The sequence below is a fragment of the Anas platyrhynchos genome, chromosome Z, assembly GCF_047663525.1.
Source record: "Anas platyrhynchos isolate ZD024472 breed Pekin duck chromosome Z, IASCAAS_PekinDuck_T2T, whole genome shotgun sequence".
NCBI lineage: Eukaryota > Metazoa > Chordata > Aves > Anseriformes > Anatidae > Anas > Anas platyrhynchos.
In genome coordinates, this window is record NC_092621.1 from 21,040,838 (window position 1) to 21,065,047 (window position 24,210).

The 24,210-nt window shown below is 37.4% G+C and overlaps 1 protein-coding gene across 3 annotated transcripts in view; it reads right to left on the reverse strand.

The window, feature by feature from the left end:
* Positions 1 to 13: 13 nt before the first annotated feature.
* The window catches only part of ELOVL7 (ELOVL fatty acid elongase 7), a 33,710-nt gene continuing 9,513 nt past the window's right edge, over positions 14 to 24,210 (reverse strand). For all 3 annotated transcript variants that reach the window (XM_038171017.2, XM_038171014.2, XM_038171016.2), the window contains exons 2-8: positions 13,178 to 13,271; positions 10,386 to 10,576; positions 8,080 to 8,160; positions 7,620 to 7,676; positions 5,808 to 5,913; positions 3,062 to 3,198; positions 14 to 1,859 (exon numbers count right to left, since the gene is read on the reverse strand). In XM_038171017.2, the coding sequence (XP_038026945.1) occupies positions 1,656 to 1,859; positions 3,062 to 3,198; positions 5,808 to 5,913; positions 7,620 to 7,676; positions 8,080 to 8,160; positions 10,386 to 10,576; positions 13,178 to 13,241 (840 nt within the window). In that variant the 5' untranslated portion in view covers positions 13,242 to 13,271 and the 3' untranslated portion in view covers positions 14 to 1,655. The remainder of the gene's footprint in view (positions 1,860 to 3,061; positions 3,199 to 5,807; positions 5,914 to 7,619; positions 7,677 to 8,079; positions 8,161 to 10,385; positions 10,577 to 13,177; positions 13,272 to 24,210) is intronic.

Consider the following 24,210-nt stretch of genomic DNA (forward strand, 5'->3'; position numbering starts at 1 on the left):
AATGGTGGAAAGATAAAATATAAATTTTTTATTTGTTTTATAAAGATGACTTGTATGTAATTTCGTAAGAATTATTTGCAACACATATCCACGATAAAGTTTAAATTCTTTTAGCATTAACAGTACACAATAAACGTTTCTATACCTATAAATTTATTGAGGTAACAACCTATTTTCTTGGAGTTTTACAACAGGGAAGCAATTGAAACCTGCACCAACATTTTGGATATTTGAAAATCCTGTAGATCAGGTCAAGCACAAAGCAAAAACAACAAGCTTCTTCTGTTAGTAGTGAACATAATAGAAAACAATACATTTAAAGGTAACATGTTAATTTAAACACCTCTACCTCCTGAGTTACAAGTCTGATGCATAAACTTAATAAGCTGCATTTGTATTGTATGAGTTTATGTGCAAATAGCTAGGCTCTTTAATTTCTCTGCGTGTGTGCCCTTAACAATGAGCCATGTTTCCAAAAAAAACACACTGATCAATCTGATACGGACTCCACACGTGCCCTACCACCTCTGCCAGCCCCAGTCTCAGGAGTTCAGAGAATGTCTTGTACATTTTTTTTTCCTCATTTGACAGAACAGAGGCAAGGTAACCAGTGCTACTTAACAGAGAAATCTTTACTTTAAACTTGAGTTGTTGAAAACAAATAATAATAATAATAATAATAAACAATAAGAAAAACCCAGAAAGTCTTTTGAGGCATGTATTTCAGTAGGTAATGGAAATGGAAGAAAACAGATCACAGTACAGTCATGGTAGCTAACATTTACACTTCAATCAAAGATGTTTCTTTAAAAGATATATAAGGACTAAGATTTTGACTGCTGAATTACATATTTATCCCCACGAAGCAGTCTATCCTACATATCTGAAAATATACTGATAGATTAAGATTACTATAACACTTTGGTGAACAAATCACTAGGCTGTTTTGATCATTATACTACAAGACAGTTTGGTTAACCCTCAAATTAGTAGGCTTCCTGCATTTAGGATAACTTTTAAATGAATACAAGTTTCCTACATAAATGAATTAAGTTATCTCAATCAAAGAGGGTAGGCATAAAAATTTATCTTCAAATTAAATGCCATACTTTGACAGATTAACATACATTCCTTTCTTTAAAGTAATATTGTTTTTAAATGCATAATGCTTATATGTATTAGTTATATTAATAAGCTTTATATTCAAATACAGTATTTATTGAAGATTCATTCTTTTAATAAATTGTAGCTGACATTCTCAACAACTTATAACAATTAAGGTCTTTTTTTTCCCCCTCAATGTTCAAAGTACTTTGTACTTGTCATACACACTAATTTTCTCAATAAGTATCTTTATTTTCCTGCATCTTCTAGATAGAGATCATCTATCCATTCATTTCTTGCAGGAAAGACATAAGCAAGTTGTTGAAAACACTTTTTTTTTTTTTAATTCAGAGATACATGCTGTTCTACCCCACCCCCCAAATTCAGAAACCCAAATAACTTATGGTAAAAATACAAGTTCTGCTTTGGAAGAAAACATACAAAATATACACAGTGTAGTGTGTGCACCTAAATGTCTTGATTGTCAAGTAGCTCAAGTTTTCACTCTGATGTATACATTTTTTCTTCTTTCTTGTAGACAAGAGTTTGTTTCACTGATCTTTGCTGGTGCCATTTCTTGTCGTCTTTGGTAGTCGTTGTCCCTTTGTGTAAGCATGGTACCAGAAGTGCAGAAACAAGACTAAAAACATAGAACCATATAGCCAAATAATAAACATGAAAATCGGATACTGGTACGGACAATCATCCATGATGTAGATTTGCCCTATATGGACTGTAATCATAATGAACTGGACCTGCAAGAAAAAGGTAAGGAAAAATATTCATTTTAAAAGAAAGACAAACTTCCTACAGACATTTAAAAAGATTTAGCAGAACTTGCATTCATAAAAAGTTGGGGGCAGGGGCTTTCTCAGCTACAGATAGGGTCACCATTATTGACCCTCTCCCAAATTGTTACTGCATTGAAAAGCACTTCCACAGAGTAAAGAAAGACGTATTGTCCAAGGACAATACGAATTACAAGCAGCAATGAGGAACCTGTACTAGAAGAAAGGGAGTCTGCCAGTTCAGTAAAGAAATAAGTAATTTGACTCGTTTGACCAGTGACAAATGAGATATTGCTCTGAAAAAAAAAAAAAGGCCAGAAAAAAATACACATCAGGATCTGTGAACATGATAGTATACAGGTCAGAGGTGAGGGGAAATTCATGTAACATAGAGGTCTGCAGGTCCCAAAAAAGCAATTTAAGGGAGGATTTAAAGAAATTCGACATGTACATTAAGTTAATAATCCACAGGTAATACCGCCAAGACAAAAAGCCTCTAAACTTATAAATATTCAAGCTAAGTCATTCCTAGTTACACAGGGTTACGTAAACAAAGACCAGACCTGGTGCAAGCAGTTACAGCCATGGCTGCTTCTCCCTGCTTCTTTTGCTCCTCTGTGAACACGCCAAATTGATTGTGTAGCCAGAAGATGCATTTTCTAAATTTCTATTAAAGAAGCTGGGTGTGAAAAAGCACCCATAGCAATAACCACTTCAGAGTGATCTAATGCTAATAAAACACTTAATGTAAATTCTCTACACATAATTTCTATGAAAGAAGGGACATGACATTAGGAAATACTTATTTTTCCATGCAGTCATTACTATTTACATGTAGACTCTGTACATTAGTTATGTTTTCTTGGTGTAAATTTATATTCTAATCATTTTTTTACAGCAGATGAGTTTTGCATATAGTATTCAGTGAATACATTTAACTGAAAAGCTTGTGTCTATGATTTAATGGTGAATGTTGAAGTCAGCAGATTTAAGTAAATAACTCAACTGGGGCTCATGACTTTTGTTTTAGTCATTTAAAACATGAGTAAAAACTGTACCAACTGTACTGACCGTACAGATCAACATTAAAGAATACAAATTTATTGCACTGTCTGCATTAGGCACAATCAGCTTTGGGAGATGTTCAAGTCAAAGAGAAAATTACTCACAAGTTGTATAGTTGTCATGTATTTTTTCCACCACAAGTATTTATGATAGGCTGGTCCCAGAGAACAGATGCCGTAGTAAGTGTACATGACAACGTGTACAATGCAGTTCAACAAAGCATGAAACGTCCCTAAACCACCTGTAGAAGGAATATAATAAAGTAGTATTATTGCATCAGGTTTATTTAGGTCATTTAAAAGCCACCTCAGGTCCTGGTAGTTTGTTTTGATTGAGGAAAACAAACAAAGACCACAACAAATATAGACTTAAATTAACCGAAGTATTTAACCAGAATTGGGTTGACACCAATTCTGAAGGATCTTATTACACAGGTTTATCTAAGCTATTCCAAAACAGCAGTATTGATCTGAGCTAATGATCTTTAAAAAAAAAAAAATCACTGTGACTTCTCAAAGTGACATATACACATGACGTATACACATGAAGGAAGCAGAAAGAATTTTGTGGAAGCAGCATTCCTCCTGTTTTACACCTACTTTCTGAGCTACATGATGAACTTTGCAAAGTTTTAGAGGATAAGTAATTCCCCAACAGAGATTTCCAGGGAACGAATCAGTTTCAGACAGTAAGTTTCTGGAATCATGATGTAAGCGAAGGCCTCACAAATCCACATTCCATCTCAAAAGCACACATACAGTGGAAAGGAAATTTAAGGCCAACTAATAACCCACCTTGGGGCAAACTCATGACTGAAACTAGTAAGATATTAAACAAAGCAAGTGAGGAATTGTTTTTCACTGATCAACAAGAGAGTTAGATGATGCTGCTCAAGGTAATTTTGTTTTAAAGAACATAATAAATTATAGGTTAAAATGATACAAGGGGTGGCTGATAAAGTATTTTTAAGATAAATATGAACATGAAAATATCGAGCTTCAGGAAGAAAACAAAATGTTATGAAAAGCAGTCACTTAGTGAGAAATATTTCTTATACAAAAGCCAATTTGCCATTAAGAATCACTTCAGTTAAAAATAAAGCTTATTTTGTGATTCTAGTAGCTCACACTAGTCTTCCAGCTTGATAGATCATAACTCTTCCAGCTGTGATCGCAAACTTTCTTTGAAACTTAGTTATTTGTATTTTTGAAAGTAATTCATGTTCTCACAGTCCAAAAAGTACATACTTTTTTTGGCCTGCACAGTGAATATTCAAAAAAAAAAAAAATAGTTAAAGCAGAGAGAGAGAGAGAAGCAATAGTACAAGAATATGCTCCAAAAAGCAACACCACATGTAAACAACATCTTACAGTTCTCTATTTATCAGAAGAAAAATCAGTATCTCCTTTCACAACCCCTTTTCTTTTTTTTTAAACACAGGTTCCAAAGCTTGGTCAGTAGAGACCGTAGTGCCACTATTTAGAAGGAAGTACAAGCAGTGATGAAACTGAATACAAGATAATCATCAGCAGGATTGAAATTCTTGGGGGAAAAAAAAGTTGTCAAATAGAACAATATTTGGAAAGATCAGTATAAAGATAAGCAAAAGAGCTGCAAGAATAAATACAACTCTTCAAGGTTGAGTATGACTATTATGAGCAGAGGATAAAACAGACCTTGCATAATTTGTTGAAATATATGTCAGATTATCACATGGGAAATTTGAATCTGATGCAAAATCAGAAGCCTGTGTCTAGTATACTGATCCAATGTCCAGATAAAAGGCAGGAAGTTAATCACCTATAAGTGGAAACTTTTCAAGGTTGAAGAGGAGAGAGTGCTAGTTGCTGGGATTCTTTGCAGATCTGTAAACAAACTGAACTGCATGCTGAAAAATCTATTTACAGTTTCCTCATTAACTTAAAATATCAGTTTTTCATCAACATTTGAGAAAGACATGATCAAGCTTCCTAATAACAGGAACTCAACAAAAGCAGCAGAAGTATAGCCTTTCATACACTAGCAAAATCTGCACACTGGACTTGTTCAAAAGACACAATCTACAGATATCCTGGTCTGTTTTTAGGGCTTATTTTCAGATTCATAAAAAAGAACTAACAGATCAGATGTAACTACCATGTGCTTACCAGGCTATTCTCATGGCATGCTCTATTTATTAGTGTTGTACACTAATTCTATCGCATAGAAAGATGCATGCACATAGAGCAGGAAAGGAGAAAAGTGAAGCTATTCTGGAGTGGACAGAAGCTCTTACTTGAACACAATTCAAATACAGGTAGAGCCTAACTTTCTATAATAAATAAGGTCAAAAAAAAACATGTCTGTGGTTTTCTGAAAACTAAAGTATTAGATGTAAGTAATTCCCACTTGTTCTGTGGCTTAAAGACAATAAAAATGACTGCTGAAACAGCACTTTAAGGATAGTAAAAAAAAAAAAAAAAGATGAGAATGTAGTCCTCCCCTCCAATTCAATTCTTATGGTTTGAAGGAAAAGTGTTTGAAGGAAGAAGTTTCAGAGTATCTACCTTACACCACTTTTAATTTTTCAATCACATTTTTTTCATGTAATATTGCTCTTTGTTTATGGTTTTCTCCTGCACACCTTGTTCCCTCAACTCTGCACAAAATGATGTCTAAGAAAAATGAGTAACCCCCACCCATTTAGATAGTTGTCTTGTATGGTGATTTCAGATGTTACAAAAACTTCTGAATACATCCAAATTTAAAAATGTTGGTGTTTGCAGGAATTTTTAATCTGTTCTTCATATATTTGTCTAGCATGTTTTTGGTACCAGAGGATATGTAAAAGTTGAACTGTCTCTTCACTACCTGCAGCAAATTTGACTCCAAACCACCAGGTCCATGGCATGATGGAATGATGAAAGACATGCAGGAATGTAACTTGGCTGTTTTTCTTACGTAGCACAAAAAATATCTGAAACAGATTTTAACAAACAGAATGTTATAGAATACTCAAGCCCAACATACTAAAAGAAAACTGTATGCATCTGTGCTGGTTACTCACTACTATACACTTAAAAATTCTTCACAGCTGCAGTTTAGGGAGAAGATGGGAAACATCTGACTAATTTTTGAGAAAAAATTAAACCAGTATTAAAACCCACCTGTGGAGTGAAGCCAAAGCAAGCTTCAAAAGCAACTGCCCACAGCTGAGCAATGAGTGCAATGGACAAAGTAAAATGGACTTGCTTGGGCTGAGAAGTATTTAGAAGCATCAGATTTTAAGTCTGCTGAACTACTACTAAAGGAAAGACATTTGAGAAAACTAACTGAAGGACTAACGAGATACAGACAGGAGTAAATATTAATTTAGAGAAGTAGCCTTTATTATTACTACTGACTTAGCTACCCTTGGAAAAAGACAACATCGGGAAGTATAAATGTAACTGTTCTTAATTAATATTGACAGGCCACACTTAAAAATACAAATATTGTGAGATATGTTAAGGGAAGACAGAGCAAGAAAATTGTATAAGAAGTCAGGTCACGAGAAGGGTGGTATCAGATGGCAAAGAAAGTAATACAGAAGAGAAGTCTGGCATGCTATGGAAAACATTTGGAAACAGATTACTTAAATGCAGTCAATAAATAACTTCTGCAATAATACCAAAAAGCTGCTGAGAAACAGGTACCTGATTGGATAGATTCAAATAAATAATAATAAACAAAAATTTCAAGCCCAGGGCTAATTAAAAATGGGCAGTCTAACAAGAGGGTAGTACAGAGGACTAAGCCAGTCAGGCTTTTCCAGTTTTAGCATTCCTGGCATTTACATTACCATTCCATTTGGCCCAGTCAGTAAGATGTTGAATCATGACTGTTTGTAGATGAAAGTTAGATGGCTAACTTCTCTTGCGGGGTATAGAACATCCCAGCTGCTCATGAGTCAGCTCCTGAATCACTGCTCTTGTGCCCGACACAGTAAGATAAACGAAATCACAGCTGACTCCAACATCCAGAAGCCTGTTTGAGAACAGCTCCACCATCCCTAGTAGGTGCCAGCTTCAGGAAGAGGGGAAGGCAGATGGCTAGTGGTGGTGAGCAAGGTCTACATTCTGCTTTAATGCACTGCAGCTCAGATTTCCTTTGAAACTGCTCAGAGTGCAGGCCAAGTACCAAACAAATATATGGTCACGGCCAGCAAGGTATTCACAGGAATTTAGAGCAGGTAGTTATGACAAATTATGCTGTATTCAATTCGGTTGATACAAATATTCCAAAAAAAAAAAAAAAAAAAAAGAAAGAAAATCTGAAGATGACATGGAAAAAAGCTTCAATGCAATCAACACTGATTTTTTTTTTTTTAACTTGACACGTTGAGACAAGCATTGCTGCAGCACAACAGGTTAGTGTATTTGGCTTATAAATAGCCAAGTTATCAAGGCTTCCTTTTTTTTTTTTTTTTTAAGATATATTCTCTAATACTTTCCCTGATAAATAAGGAGTGACAGTGCAATGGGAGAATAAGATAGTAAGGGTAAACAACCTGCTGGTATTCTAACAGTGAAGGTTGGAGGAATAATGAAAAAGCAATTTATGCTCTCAGCCCTCAACAGCAGTGGTTCTTCTACTGTGAAAGGAAAACATCACTACATTGTTTATTAGGCTACAAATACTTACGGTGTCTAATAGTTCAATGAATTTGGAAAAGTAGTACAGCCAACAAGTTCGTACCATCTGCAAGATTGAAAAACAGAAATTGTTAAATCCTAATAGTCAAATTTAAGAAGCTGCAGGAAAAGTAAGAGTATAAAATGAAAATAGAGAGAGAAGTGGTGTCTTGGTGATGTGTAGGTAGTTTGGTGTTGCTTTCTTTTTCCTTAAAAAAATAATTAAAAATTCTTTAATCGATAGAGAATTTTAAAACAAAAAGGAACAAGCCAACAAATAGGTTGCCTTCTTTGGCAAACAGTGAACCCCTACAGTTAAACTCTAAGTACATTAATGCTTTATATTTTACAGTAAGGCATTTTCCTTTAGAGCATTCCACTCAACAGCAATACATTTGGTTGTTCAAAAAGCATTTCCAAAAATAAAGTCAGTTTAGCATAACAATTTGACCACGCATTTGGCAACTTACTCTTAGAGCTGTAGGTGACCTCGAGTAGTCAACAATATCACAGCGGAATGAGTACCCAGTGGCCCAACCTGACATAAGAAACTAGAGCAAAGAAAAAGGATTACTTTGTATCTTATGAAAAATTCATTAAATTCAGATTATTACTGCAATCACTAAGCATGAGGGGAAAACAACATTATAAACTTGTTGGATCAGCAACTTTGTCAATCATTAGCCTCTGTGTTGACTAGCTACCACAAGATCATTTGCTGCTACAGATTGATTAATTTATAATTCCATGACCACACCTATGGACAAGAAGCTTCTTTCTACACCCATTATGTCAGCATTAGTAAATGAAGAGGAGAAACAGCTGCATCTCAACAGACATGCTGGCTAAGCAACTTGTTGTGTAAATCAGAACACAAAAACAAGTAAACCTTTTAGAAATTTTTGAAAGTTATCACAGTCAAATACCTTAGTACTCAAGAAAACCATCACAACAACATAGAAGTAGAACTTAATACTTTAAAGACAAAGAACAAATCAATATGCGCTATATTTTTAGTATCCTAGTCCCTAAAATCTTGCTTAGTTGAACGGCATGATTCAATGAGTCTTTCACTAATACGATGGATGAGAAGCTACTGTTTTTACAATCAAGAGCATATGTACAGTGCAGGACTATATGTATCATCATTTAATAATTTCTCTTGATCATTTGATCTTTTCTCTTGGACTATATTAGAAATCAAGACAAGAGCGACATTGTTAATATTGCACTTGGCTCATTCTCCTACCAGCCATTAGGACAACTGTGTCTTATATCAGTTAAAGAAAAGGAAACCCTTGTCATCAATTGATCATAACCCACTCATGCATGATATGAGGTTCAGCTCGTAACAGATGAAGGTTTTTAGTCTATGACATGTTAAATGTTTTAACTTCTTAAAGAATCAGTTGCTTAAATAAAACAAGATTATAACGCCATCAAGATATCTTAACACTAGAACACCCACAAAATGGCTTGGATCCAAAGATGGAAAGAATCAGCTTTTTGCTGAGAGTCTGAATCTCTGCTATTGTCTCCCTGTTATACAGCATCTATGCACCCTTTCATGAAATTTTAAAATAGAAGTCTTGACAGCAGATTAATTGAGTACTGTGTTAGTATCAGACACTGCTACAAGTTTAATTTAATTTAAGTTTCTTAGGGCTTATAATCAAACCAAGCTTATCACCAAATTACAAACAGATGTGTTTGGTGAATTTAAAAAAAAGGAACAAAATGTAAGCATTTTGTCCCAACACTTAGAACATTCGGCACAGCTATTACATGAAGTAGCTGCTGCTGCACTGTCATTTAAGTGCTGTTAAAAGAAATGTCAAGCAGTTCACTGTAACTCATGATGAAATTTATGCAATTTGAGCTAACAAAAACATTGCCAATTTTACAGGATTATATTGCAACATTACCAATTGACCAAACATAACCACATAACCAGACTCAGTATGAAAAGCATCAGTACTGGCATAGGGATATTTAACCAGGCAAATGTAGACAGCTATCATGCACATAATACTATTGTTATATAAATATATTTTCCACTGAAGCAGGCATCATGTATCTTAAGGTTTAAAAACTGGTTCTAAAGCTTCTACATGGTCTACGCCATTCATTCTTATGGATTTTTAGCTCTATCAACCCATAATCCTACACAATGCCAGGCTTTACTGTTTTAAAGTCTAACATTTGCTTCAACACTTGCTACGGACTAGAGCAAAATCTCAACATTCTCTCAGAGAAAAAAAATACTTCCTGTTTCTGAAAAAACAGGCTGAAATTGTTCACTTTAATTTTTTTTTTTAGAGGATGAAGGTCCCCTAAGTAGATATCATTAACATTTGCAATTTATAAGGCTGACCTAACTGAAGATTATTATTTAGTAAACACACAGTGTTTGAAACATCAGAGCTGACTATGAAGTAGTAGGGTAAAAACAATTACAACAGACTAAGAAAAACATATAGTCTACTTTACCTGCTACAACCCAGCGAAATTAAATAAGCTAAAAATCTTTAATTTTGTGCATTATATATAATGGCACATTAAGTATTTTACCATCTTTCTTTCTAAGTATGACTTACTCCTTTTTATCAAGTATCAGCTCAATTTTGTCATACTGATCACAGAAATATATATTACAACAATCAGAATAACAGTTTTGAGAATTGAAAAGTAGAAAATGCATTAGTAAATTTAATAAAATTTATGAGGGTTTTTAGAGACAAAATATGTGTGTGCTGCCTATAAAAGTAATACTTACTTCGTAAGTCATGTACAAAGAGAGGATTACCACACTAAAGTTATAAAATGCCATTATCTGCCTGAGTTCAAAAGGTTTTTTGTTTTCCATGAGTTTGGGTCCCAGAGAAGTTACAAAATAGATGTAGGTTCCAATGATAAATGTTGTTGGAAAAGGCGAAGACATGAGTGGCCAGCCTTCCAGTCTTGGATCTAGAGAAAGGGAGGGGAAAAAAAAAAATCAGATCTTTTGAGTACTCATTAAATCCTAAAGACGCCACTGAAAAGTACTTAATTCCTAACAGTTTGGGTTTTGTTTTCACTGATCAAGAGAACATTTACCTCAAATCTGTGCTGACTGGATAACAACATTTAGCACCTGTCAGATTACTTCTTCCTGCATCATATAGGTTTGAAAAGACCTAGAAGATGACCAAGTTCATCCATCGACCTGACCTACTGAGTCCAATCACTAAACTATGCCCCTGAGCAACACATCCACAGGGATATTGACCCCACCTCTTCTCTGGGCAGTGTGTTGCAATGCCTAATCACCCTCACCATAAAGAAATTCTTTATGGTTTTACCATAAAGTACCTAAACCTCTGTTGGCACAACTTGAGGCCATGTCCTCACATCCTGTCACCCGAGAAAAGAGGTTGACACCCACCCCACTACAACCTCCCTTCAGGTAGTTGTACACAGCAATGAGTTCTGCCCTCAGGCTCCTCATCTCCAGACTAAACAACCCCAATTCCTTCAGCTGCTCCTCAGAACTCATTAGTTCTTCAACATAGAATCACAGGAAATGCAATTTTCAGTCCTGACCCCTCCTCCATGAAAAGCCTGCGTCTTCGTACACTGCTGTGGCTCAGAAGGCACAGGTAGGAAAGCAATGCACAAGCAGGTCACAGAGCCTGCATGTCCTAGTGAGACTTCATTATCCTGAAAAAGCATTTATTTTGTCTCACAGTTTAAGGCACAGACAGGCAGTAGCCCCACTTTTCAAGATCCTCAAGCCTTATAAGCAGTATTGTGTTAGATGCAATAACTGTGGGGAATTCAGACTGAGAAAACATCCTCTCATCAGTTGGTATTCAAAGATTGTTCCTAAGAAGTCCTGACACGTCACCCTCACAGTACCTTAAAACTCATAATTTTATATTGAAGATCTCTGAACAGCAAATATGTTGCAAGTTCCTCTCCAGTTATCCCATACTGATTTCAGCTACTGCACAGAGTCCTTCCCCTGCTCATGCTGTCGTTACCTCTCTTCACAGCTGGGACTGACAGACCTACCCTTAAACTTCACCTTGATCCCACTGCACCAATTTGTCATTCATCACCAAGCCTCAGCTCAAAAAGCTTCAACATTTCTCCATAACCAGGATAAACGGAACAAACTTTTTTCTAAACTGACTTTTGGAAGTTTCGTTTCTGAAAGACCCCTAACCTTCCTGTTGAGTCAGCAAACGGCTGCTTTCATGGTCTGCTGCTGGATGCTGGGCATGAAATTACATCACTGCAATTTTCGTTAAGTGTTAAAATCATGGCCAAATGTCTTAAGTCAGTGATGTTCAACCCATGGCATTCAAGCAACATGTCTTGAGGCACTCTGGTGCTGTTTACAGCTACAGGTTTTTGTTGTTGTTGTTTGTTTGTTTAAAAAAAAAAAAAAGGTTGAGGAAAGCAAATTATAATGCCTTTTGCAGCCTGTTATGCACCCCATGCTGCTGCCCATGAGCCAACAAGTATTGTGAAACGCTGCACGTTAGATTTAAAAAAAAATTACATCTGTCTGCATAGCACTGCAAGAGAAGCACCCGCTCTTCACAACTGACTACTTTCTTGCATTCACCACTTGCACTGATACAACCAAAACCTTCCCGCTGGTTTTCCCAGCTTGATTCTGAGAAAAAACATATCCGGGCACTAATGGTACAATATGCTGTACCAAACGCAGGCACTGGTAGGCAGAGAGATGAGCAACTGAAATTGTGGATTCATGAACAGGGCAGCAGCAATGTTCCATCACCCATCCTAATCCACTTCATCCACTGAGTCGTACTCAAAAAGCTCCCTTTTCATGTGCATGATCTGATGCTACAGAACAAGAGAAATGGTTTTCAGCTATACTGGAAAAGATAAGCTACTCATTGTAGTGATCAAACCTTAACTGCTTCTTAAGCTTTCCCTAGGAATCAACTAATCCTGTTCATGATGTGGCTACCATGATGAGGAACATTTTAACATTACATTAAAGCAAATCATGTTCTATGTCCTCCTTGTATGAGGTGCACCAAGAGACTGCAATTCTTTGCTGAAACAGGGCTGTGAGAGTGAATTACTCTGAGGGCAAATTTCAATATACTATAACTCACCAGGGTTTGTATTTCCTTTTACTTTGCAAGGGGAAAATAAAGCAACACCATACACCTGACTCAATTAACTGATAACACAACATTATTAGTTAATGAAAAAAATAGAGCTTTACATTCAGTAGAACAGAAAAAATAATTAAACTATATATTCAAGGTGAGCCAGAAACTCTTACAAAGTAATCACTGTTGGCACTTTATTAGTCTGGGGTTATAGCCCTAAGTTACCTGAGTGGTTTTTTTTTTTTTCCTTTTTTAAAATTCAGACAACAATTTGTTATTTATAATTTAAAATGTCAGTAGGTAGCCTGGAAAGTCTATTAAACATGTACAGGAAGACAAGGCTACTTGAAGCTGATATTAGTACATCTACACTAACTACATGCTGCTTTTCAAACTTATTGAAAGTTAGTAAGTTTAGACTTCAATGACTCACCAGCATCTTTGATCCATTCATCATACAGTAGCACAGCCTTTGATGTCAGATTGCTGAAGGCCATTTTCACTTGATTAAGATTTTATGATGTTGCCTGCAGGAGAAAAAACAAAACAAAACAGAAATATGGATTTCAGTAATTAATAAAACAAAGGTGAATGAAGTGTTTTGGAAAAAAAAAATCAATAAGCAGAATGGAAAGAAATGGAGGAGGTTAACAGAGAAATACAGATCAGGTAGTGTCAGCTGGACAGATCACACTACACTTGATGGTGATTTATAGCTGAGCTGTTATGCAAAACAATACAATTTCGTAATCTTTCCATGCCAAACAAGGTACTTCCATGCCATAAGGCGTTATCTCAAGAAACCATGCTGTGGTTAACCGTTACAGTTAAGGGAAAAATATAAATAAAGAGCAGCTGCTAAAATTGCTTTTTATTGTCATCTCCTTTAAAAGTCCACACTGATAATGTAAAGTTCAGCTTTGCAGCATTCACTACTGAAAATGTAATTTTCTAACTAAGAAGTATTTCTAAGGTAGGTGGGAGGGAGAAGAGGTGCCAATATGTCTGCACACTTGTTTTAAATACAATAATTAGCTATGTTATAATTAGTATGCAAATCACACTCTGATGAATCAACTGTTTCCACACCAGGATTATGAAGCATCATAGTACCACCGGTAATACCATTAACTCACAAAAAATTTCCAGCACTTCCAGTTTGCCTGCAGCACCACCCGTATATGTAAAACAAAGAAGTATGCTTGTATGAATACTGATTTTTGCTTTGACATCAAGTACTCACCAGCCCTTTGCTTTACCACATTTCCCCCAGAAAAGAATTCAAAGGAAAAAAAAAAAGTTTTGAATGGTGCCTCTCCTTTTCCTATTCAGTGTTTCATTGTGCCATATGATTTTTCTCAATACCTTCACATAATCTTCACACAATAGTCACCTTAGTTCAGGCTACACACCTTGACAATCAGCTCCTTTCCTCTGGATAAAAGGACAGTCTTTTCAGAGAGCCATCTCAGCCTCCTTCAATATAAGCCAGCTGCAGCTTTTGGGAACCAGTTCTGTACCCCATGATACTGTAATGCATCTCTGCTCACTCCACAGATCTCCCTGTTTTCTCATTTATGCTCACCTTAGCAAGCCTACACAACAATTTCCCCCATATTTCTAGTTCTAAATCTGTTCACTGCCATTGCATAGTATTTAGACAGCTCAAAGTACAATATATCCCACCCTTCCTCACAAAATGCAACACTGACAAGCCTGCCCTCATTAGTTTTCACATGATTTACCTCTTCAGTTCTCATTTTGCTACACTTCTTTTCCTGCCTGCACTTCTGCTATATACACCTGTACATCTCAAACTATTTCTTGTTCAGAAAATGAATGTTCCTTCAGCTCACATCTTCCAGAAATACCATCTTCCAGCATCAGCACTTCCCAGTTCAATGTCAGTGCCTTTCTGCTGACCATCCTCACATGCCCAATACTACCTTGATTTAGACAGCACCACATCAATGCTAATTGCTGCACAAAGCATCATCAGTACAACAAAGAGGGAGAGCTTCCTATTTCTTCATAGCCATCTTTTTCAAGATGTATCATCATAATTACATCTTCCTATCTACAGATGCTGCAAAGCTATTTTTGTGGATACCAAAAAGTCAACATTAATCCAGCAAGCCTGTCATCTTTCACCAAATGATTTCTAGGCAACCATCACTCACATCATTGTAACTCAAGCAATACACTAGGCTAACAAACATTTTACATAAATGCAGAATTACTTCCTCATGATCAACAACAGAAAAAGATACACACAGCCACTAAAAAGGAGAGGACAATCCCATAATCCTCCACACAATCTTTTAACTGCAATGCTCACTTCACAGAAGTGCTATTTCTCTATTATGCTGTACTGAACTCTTCCTGCTAAGTCGGTCTCTCTACCACATACCCAGTGGATACAGGGTGCTGCTGAGACAGCTCTAAACATTCATTGACATTCAAAGTCTTACTGAAAGCCAGAGTATTTCCGATTCTAATATGCAAGTGTACAACAGTCAATTTCTACCTACATACATTAATTTGATTGGTCTGAATTACTAACCATACAATTCCAACATCATGAGTGCGGTTCAGACACATGCGCAGTGAAATCCACAGTGCAGCAACCAATTTCAAGTGATCAAATACTTCTTTTTAATATAAATTAAGTATGAAAATCCCCTTTCTACTCCCTTTTCCATTTAAACTGGCAAACGTAGTTCAATCTATCTAGCTCCTGATGTGTTATTCTAAGCTATATTTCTGTAGAGGTTTTGGTTTCTTCATTTTTTTATTTTATTAAATCCAGTTGCGCCTTGCTCTATCCATCTCACTTTGATGAAGATCAAGTGCACTTACTGTAACCGACAAACCATTGCCCACACGTTCCTCAGCAATAGCTGTGGCCATAGACCCATAGCAGTTGCGTTTACTAACACCCCCCCCAAACCCACAATCACATTGGAGGTCAGCGAGCACACATAGGCACATGCACACTTTTAACAAAGCTCAATGTGAAGGAAGTCCATGTCTATTCTTATTTAAGTATTGTGGCATTTGATAAAAAGGGCAACGTGTTATAAAACTCCGTGTTTGTATAGGTTTATAAAGGAAAAAACGGTGCATACAGGGAACATCTCCTTCCTTTTCTAATGGAAACCGGAGTGGCCTCTTTTTTGACAGTAGCTGAAAGTGGTTAGAGACAGATGAGTATCACTGGCAACTTGCTCAATAAACCAAACCATGGATGATGTCAAATGAAGGTAAACCCCACCCTGTCTTGAACACCACCTGCTTTAGATTGTGCTACAGTGACAAGTGAGAAACCCAGCTGAAGGTAGCTGGTGCTAGGGGGGGGGGGAGGGGAAGTATTATAAATCTGTATTTTATAAATAATTATTAAAATAGATTGATTACAATAAGTTATCCTTAAAATGCAGGATTCTTCCTATTTCAGTCTCCCGAGAATAGTAAATCAAGAGAAAATGCATATCAGACAAGATACTTTGTTCAAGAGTTCAAACAATATTCCACCAAAAACCTACAAACAACTTGTGCGCACAAAGGCTCGATAGTTCAATAATACACACACACACACACAGATTCACTGAAGAAAAGTAACCATGTTACATTTAATCACCACTTCAATAAGAAGTAGCTTATTGAATTCACTGTCAGAGTCTTCCTTCTCACAACCTGATGAAGATCTTAATACAACTCAGACTGGCTAGTTCAACACGCTGAACAAGACCCATGCCAAATGAGCAGCCTACTATTTCAAAACATTCTGTACAAAAACCAGAAATGCTGTGGACGTTGCCATTTATTACAGGTTTGGGGGTGTTGATTGACTTATCCTTTTCCTTATGCTCAGCCTGCAGATTGCAACCTCACAAATTCACAGTTCATAGAATCATAGAATATCCTGAGTTGGAAGGGACCGTTAAGGATCATCAAGTCCAACTCTTGACACCGCACAGGTCTACCCAAAAGTTCAGACCATGTGACTAAGTGCACAGTCCAATCTCTTCTTAAATTCAGACAGGCTCGGTGCAGTGACCAGTTCCCTGGGGAGCCCGTTCCAGTGTGCAACCACCCTCTCTGTGAAGAACCCCCTCCTGATGTCAAGCCTAAACTTCCCCTGCTTCAGCTTAACCCCGTTCCCGCGGGTCCTGTCGCTGGTGTTAATGGAGAAAAGGTCTCCTGCCTCTCGACACCCCCTTACGAGGAAGTTGTAGACAGTTCTTTGCATTTATCCATTTGACATGTCAACACCAGTTCAGTTTTGTATTAGGAGTCAGATAAATGTGCTGTTGGTATTTAATTAGCAACTCTTAACGCTAGCTGGCCACTGGGACCAAACAATATCTTTATATCTGGTACCAGACTACTTCCAATATGTTGCTGTTGCCCATGGTAGAAATGCAGCAGACAAAATGGCATGTCCTCACTTTTCCCATGCTGCTAGAAAAACACTTCTCTTACCCCTCCTGACCCCAGCACTCACAGTTCTTCTCCATTTAAAACATTTCATAAGAACTGATGCATCAGAGCCCCTTAGTCTTCAGAGTTTTTATGTTCAAGTCCACAACAGCTGCTAAACTTATTTTGAAAGTTTTGCAGTTCTCTCATCCTTGAGAGAAGGATGCACCAGTCACAGCAGCCATCTTAGCTCAGCCTAAGGACACAAAGACACTGACTGAGAAATTACTGCTAATCTGAAAGTAAGCAAAGTACAATATACAAAACTTACTATTGTAAGAGCAGGAGTAATGTCAGGAAAGACAAAGCCATTTACAACTTTTCTACAGTTGAAAGACTTAATATCAACTTTTGCATAGAACACATACTTTATTTTCAAAGTGTTTTTACAGTTTTACTTTTTTTTTTTGTACTTAACTAGCTACCTAATTATTTCTTTGCAAGTCTACTTTTATAAACAATTTTTTTGCATTTACTTGACTATGTCAGGATTTTTTGTTCATTTGTTAACTATCTACAAGTAGAATTTGTGACTGCATAGGAGGTTATTTTGTCTTATCCCATTACATTTACTTCACACACAAGGTCTCATATACAGGAAAAATACATTCAAGGCCTCTTGTGTTTTGTTATTGTTGATTTTGCGGGTTTCTTTTGTTTGTTTTTAATACAAGACTGCAAAAACAAAACAAAACAAAAAAACACACCACATAGCCACACACAAGAGAAGCAACTAGATTGTGCTTCAGAAAAAAAAAAAAAAACATTTTGAAAGACTGCTCTTTCACAGTACAACCATATCATTGGGAAATAACCCAGAGATGCTGTGGCTTAATGGAGTTTTCCATAGTGTTTGGCAGTTTTGAGGCCTACAGAACTTATCCTCTAAACAAGAAGTTGGAAATGTTTAGCCTGAAGGCACAAAGACCTGTGGGCAGAGAAAGCCATTTGTTAATACACAGCTTTAGTTCTTCATGCTATAAAGCCATCTACACATGAAGCATTTGTTTAGCCACAATTCAGTCAGGATAATGTATATTTAATATACATAAATGTTAATATATTTACAGAATCAGCACATCAGCACTTCTTTTTCCAATGTTCTACTTTCTGCTTGTAATAGCATTACAAAAAGCAACTAGAATGTGCTAGCAACAGGGAAATTTATTTTTAAAATAGCATCTAGGTTGTAGTAAACTCTCCCAAAATTACAGAAGGAACACTAGCAGACTGATTTTCAAAATTGGGTTATTTTAAATGATGCATGAGAAGAAATTTACATAAATTAAAAAAAAAAAAAGTAATTTATGTTCAGTCTGCCCTGTGCAAAAAGTTCTAAAGAACATATATGCAGCTCTCTGAAGCACATGCATTTGGAAAACAAGAACTGAAATTATGTCTATGAAACCTGTGAAATCACCTATGAAAAACTTAGGCAAGGTACTCAGGTCTTAGAAAGAAATGAGCGCTATTTTTCTTTTTATTTAAAAATGTCAGTGGGAGTCATCCTGTGCACCTCAGGTCAGGCCAGCTGCACTAATATTTCTAAAGACACCCTTAAACAAATGTGCCTCCATCATTATAAGGATAGGGGTGTAAGGGAGCCAAATGATGGAACGGGCTGTGTCAAAAGAGTAAAGCCATTTGCCGGCCCCTGGTTCCCTACACCTCAGCAGACAGCTGAAATAGGTGCAGCTGAGTTAAGGCACACAGCTTTGCAGAACCAATTTCAAGTGTGACCATTACCTTTACTGGAGAGGGAGGGGTACATAAGATCACTTACACCAGCCAAGAATGTGCATTTTCCATCCAAAAATGCCACATACCTCAGCAAACCATATGAGAATGCCACAAGATGACAAGTGGTAGTTATTAAGTTGTTACAAGTTCTGTTACTATGCAAAAAACATTAGTGATTCTTGTAATAGGAATTACTGGTATGCCTCACACATTCTTTATTTTTAAATGAGAACAACAAGCTTCTAGCATTCCTTGGCTTAACCCACATGAAAGATATTTGCCATTCTTTCTGCTTATTTATTCCCCCTACGTAGTTTTTAAATATTAAAACGTATTGAGATTTGCTTTGAAACGGTAATTTTACAAGCAATGCTTTACACGGATGGCTACTAAACAAATGCAGCAAGCAGAAAAGCTTGACAGAACCAAGCAAAATGAAATAATACCACTGGGAATCCAACCTCAGCTTTGTCACTCCATAAACCATCTTCTTAATTAATTTAATTAATTAATATTAAGGCAAGACTTTCTCTTCACAGAGAAAAACTTGCTATTAGAAAGACAGAGATACTACTTAGAATCACAGAATGGTTTGGGTTGGAAGGGACCTTAAAGACAAACCAGTTCCAACCCCCTGCCATGGGCAGGGACACCTCCCACCAGACCAGGTTGCCCAAAGCCCCATCCAGCCTGGCCTTGAGCACCTCCAGGGATGGGGCATCCACAGCTTCTGCGAGCAACCTGTGCCAGGGCCTTACCACCCTCTGAGTGAAGAATTTCCTCCTTATATCTAATCTAAACCTATCCTCTTCTAGTTTAAAGCCCCTTGTCCTACAGGCTCTGGTAAAAAGGGCCCTAGTTTTACAGGGACCTCTTAGCAAAAGAAAAATCAGGAAAATCTGATAAAGTACAAGCTTCAGTGGGGTAATTTTCACCCAAGTCAGATTTTAGAAACAAAGTTTCTGGAGTGTTACCCCCTTGACACATCCAGCAGGTAATGATGGCAGGACCCCCTGTCCCACAGACCCTGCAGGAAGATGGGAAGAACACTGACCCACGCTGGTCTGATTTCAAAATGATAGCACAAGAAGTGACAGTAATACTGGGTGACACATTCAGGCATAATTATGAAACACTAATGCTTCAGAATCATTTAATATACCATTGTTAATTTTGCTTTTGAAGTTCACAGGGTAATTAAACCAGAACATTTCACAGATCATATCTTTGGCTTTACCTGGGAAATATCAGCTCTGCCCTTCCTATTTCCCAAGGTTGTGTTGTTACATAATTGCAGTTATTTTAACTGCTTCACTCCCTTATGCCGGGCTGCAAACAAGTACAAAATGCCTATTACATCAGATTGGTTACTCACCTATATTCTGCCACAAAGTTGTATATCACCTGATGTTACAGATTTCCCCAAGAAAAGTTTTGTGACCTTCCTGATTCTTTATGCCTGTTCTCAACTAAAGAGGGCATTTTGGGGAAGTTTCATCTCCCAGGTAGTCTGGCAACATCCTGCTTAGCATTAAGTGGCCTTTTTGTTGTCATTAATATTGCTTGTAAGCACTGTTCCTGTCAGATGGCAGTGCTCAAGTGAGTTACAACTCTGTGTAACAGAGAGATTTAAGGAAATTTCCAGGTTTTTGGAGATGTATTAGTTAAATGTTTCCTTGATTAAATTTCAAGCTTTGTCTCTGAAGCCAGTCCATTGTAAAATAAAAATTACTCCTTAGTGTGCATCAACCACCTCCAGTAGACATTGGTGAGGGAATAGCATATTTTCCAAAGGGATTTACATGTATTTGGAATAATGTGGACATCTTAAAAATAGATGAAAGAGGTTTAGAAACTGCATTAGAATGTCTGCTTGTAAATTCCCACACCAGCCATATTCAGTAAGAGATCTAATACTTAACCTGTATTGTCACCCTTATTGAATTCGTTGTATGGCACCTCTTTATTTAATGCTTTCCTTTTTAAACTAGCATCAAAACTACCATTTACCTACACAAGTAAAGTAGTCTGTAGGCAGCAGAACTAGTGAAAACAGTTCATTTCAACCACATTACATACTGGTGTTTTTTTGTTTTTTCTTCCTGTCAGCCTACTGGATTTCCCATTCTGATGCTGGGTAAAATAAAAACCAGTTTGTATTTCCTTCCATGCCCGCACGCAATGTGTTAAAAGAATGGATACTGCAGGCTTCATGCAAGGCTAATAGGCACAATAAAGCTTCTCCCTATGAGAATTGTTTCAGGTTCTTCACTGGGAATGATAACAGCCCCATTTTGTGCCCTGCTCCCAGCTGATATCAAACAGGAATCCTCCTGGTCCACATACACTGATCCAATGACCAGTGACTGCTGAATATGGAACCCCCAGCGTGCAGTCCCATGGCAACCCTACTGATGGGCCTAGTCCCCAGGCAGCTGCAGGATAAGCCACAGTAGCTCACTGACCATAATGAAATCACAATCTTAGGGAAAAAGTTCCTTTTTCGGTCAGCACAGTGGCTGCACCTGAGGGAGCTCATGCAAAGGAAGCAGCAAGACACCTGAGCTGGGATGCTGCAGGAAGGTGGAAAGGTGGGAGCTGCAGCCCTGTCACAGACATTTAAGCTGATGATGAAATCACCGGATCATCATGTCTGGTCCTGCCTGCAAAACCATAGACAATCATGTGCCAGATCGTTAGTTAAGATGTGCACACACCGCACCTCGGCAAGCCGTCACTCTGTCCATCACATGCACAAGGAGTACTTCACAACACAAGAACTGAAGCAACAACAACGACTTTGTGCTACACCATGGCAGCAAAGGATTGGGCATCACAGATATGTTAAATTACCTGGTGATGCAACTGAAAGCAATCCTAGGAATTAATCCTAGGCCCTCTAGGACCAAACAGTCCATGCAAATGTAGCCTGGGAGGAAGTTTCCTTACAAGTCTGAACTCGGTTATCAATTTAACTCAAGTATGAGAAAGGCACTGGTCTGGATTCTGAAAGGATTTCCAGTTTCACTTGTGAAACAATCACCATAAACCACACACCAGTATATCTACCTCAGTTTTTAATCCTCATATTCCCACTGTTTCAGAGAAAGGCAAAAACATAAACTGGGTCAAAGATGCTAGAATTTTAACTAGTTATCGGTGGTCCCCTGGCTTTACCAAAATCCTTTGAGCACTGGTATGTCAGCCACTCTGCCTTCAGCTAGCCTCACCTGCCTACCTGCATGCTGCTGAGAGGCTCCTGCGCCTGGATTACTGCAGGAGCTCTTTTTGTTGGTCTGCCAGTATATGACTTGCACTTGGCTCCCTTGGATTTCATGCCAGCGGGGTGACAGCAGCTCACAAAGTCACCTAATCCCGCCTGCACAGTGAGCACCATGACACGCATCCCATGACAACTTTCACCTAGAAGTCAAAATAAGGTTTGCCTGTGACGTAATATTTGTATTAATGCAACCGCATTTCCATTAGATAATGGCACACCATTACCCTTATCAAAAACCTCTGGCAAATTATTCATTTAGTATTTGGGCCATATCCGACTCAGGTTAATCTCCTGCTTATGCAAAGGTCTTAATAGCTCCTCCTTTTTCCTCCTTGCTAATTACTACAGAAAGTTTTCTGGTTGTATGTTTTAATTTTTATTTGAAGATCAGCTAGGCTTAGTGTCATGTTAAGCAGGCTTTCACAAAGCGAGAACCAGGGGACAAGGCAGCGGTAAGGCAATCTGTCATGTTCAGATGGGCAGCACAGGCACATGTGCCCTGTGCAGCCCATTAATTCCTCTACAAGTTGGTGTCTTCATAACCCACAGCTTTTACCCCTTCTGGGCTTCTTTGTTCTGGAGTAGGGATAATTCTGACAGATACATGAAAGTATTTGTAACTGTGGTATTTCTAAAGCATGTACACATTGTTAGTAACCAAGCAAACTACAATACAGATCAGCACAGTTTGAGGGCTAAGAAGTGATATTTAAGCTGCAGTGGGTTTTTGTTTGTTTTTAGCCTGTATAAGAAATACTTTACTTTCAATAAACAATTTATAGATGAGTTCTATACAGGTAGTGGGAGTGGAAGTGCTACTTAAATACCAAGAATGAAAATGGTGTCTCATGACATCAAAAGTTCACATTTTAGAAGACTAAGAACGAAAGGACTTTGTGGATGCATCCACAAAACAGGGTTAATGGTATTTAATTTTCTCTCATTGTGATGATGGAAATCTCTTGTTTTGAGTATACACCACAGTTATTTGATTGCTTTGATAAGAACGTTTTCAGCTTTCTACCAGACACCCATTCTTAGGGCAAAGCATTCAGAACGTAGGTAGAAGCATCCTCGTAACAGTCCTCAATACCTTATTATCGTACCCTGGGAATGGGCAGGCCACAAGCAAAACAGACTCAGCTAATGTTGCCACATTTGTGTTCAGTCTAAAGCTCTCCCTACTTCTCCTGTGTTATACCATTGCACAAAGTCTGCATCAGTCTTAAACCTCCATGTAGGATGGTTTAGAATTTGGTCCTGTTATGAGCAACATTGCCTGTACCTACCTCAAAAGTTACTTGTGAAAATATGAAGAGAGATAAGAGTGAGACCATTCCCTTCCTTCAGCTGCAAGCTAAGCCACTGGGTTGGCTCCACCCTATCTTCTATCCTCATTAAGAGTTAACAGGTGAATTGCATGAGAATCTTGTGTCCAATTAATTACAATATAAGCAGTTTGCTACCAAGAATGGGTAGAAAACTTAGTTTATGTTCACCCATTATTTCACAGTACCATGACATACATGTATATTGTCATTAAGTAGTCATTGTGAGGAGCACTCCACCAAAGCTGATCAAATAGAGGCAAGAGATGTAGTACTAGAGTTCATCTTGCAGAGCAGACTCCTTAAAACATCTGGGAATGAGATTTGTTACACAGGTAACATATTGTGAATCCAGCTAATACTGATGGAAAATAAAAGCAGACAAGCCTTGTTTCCATTGACATTTTGTAACCAAATAATCAATGGCAATGTACCTGTAGCTATTCAACAATGCAGAAATTGAAAATCAATGGAGAAGAAAAACAGACTATAAATTTCCATCCATGGTAGGCAAAGATGGGGACACTGTACTGCCTTTTGTAATACGAAAATACAGCAGAAAGGAGATTCATGGGAAGAGGAGACAAATATATATGTGTGTATATATATAGTTACCTTAAAAACATAGTACTT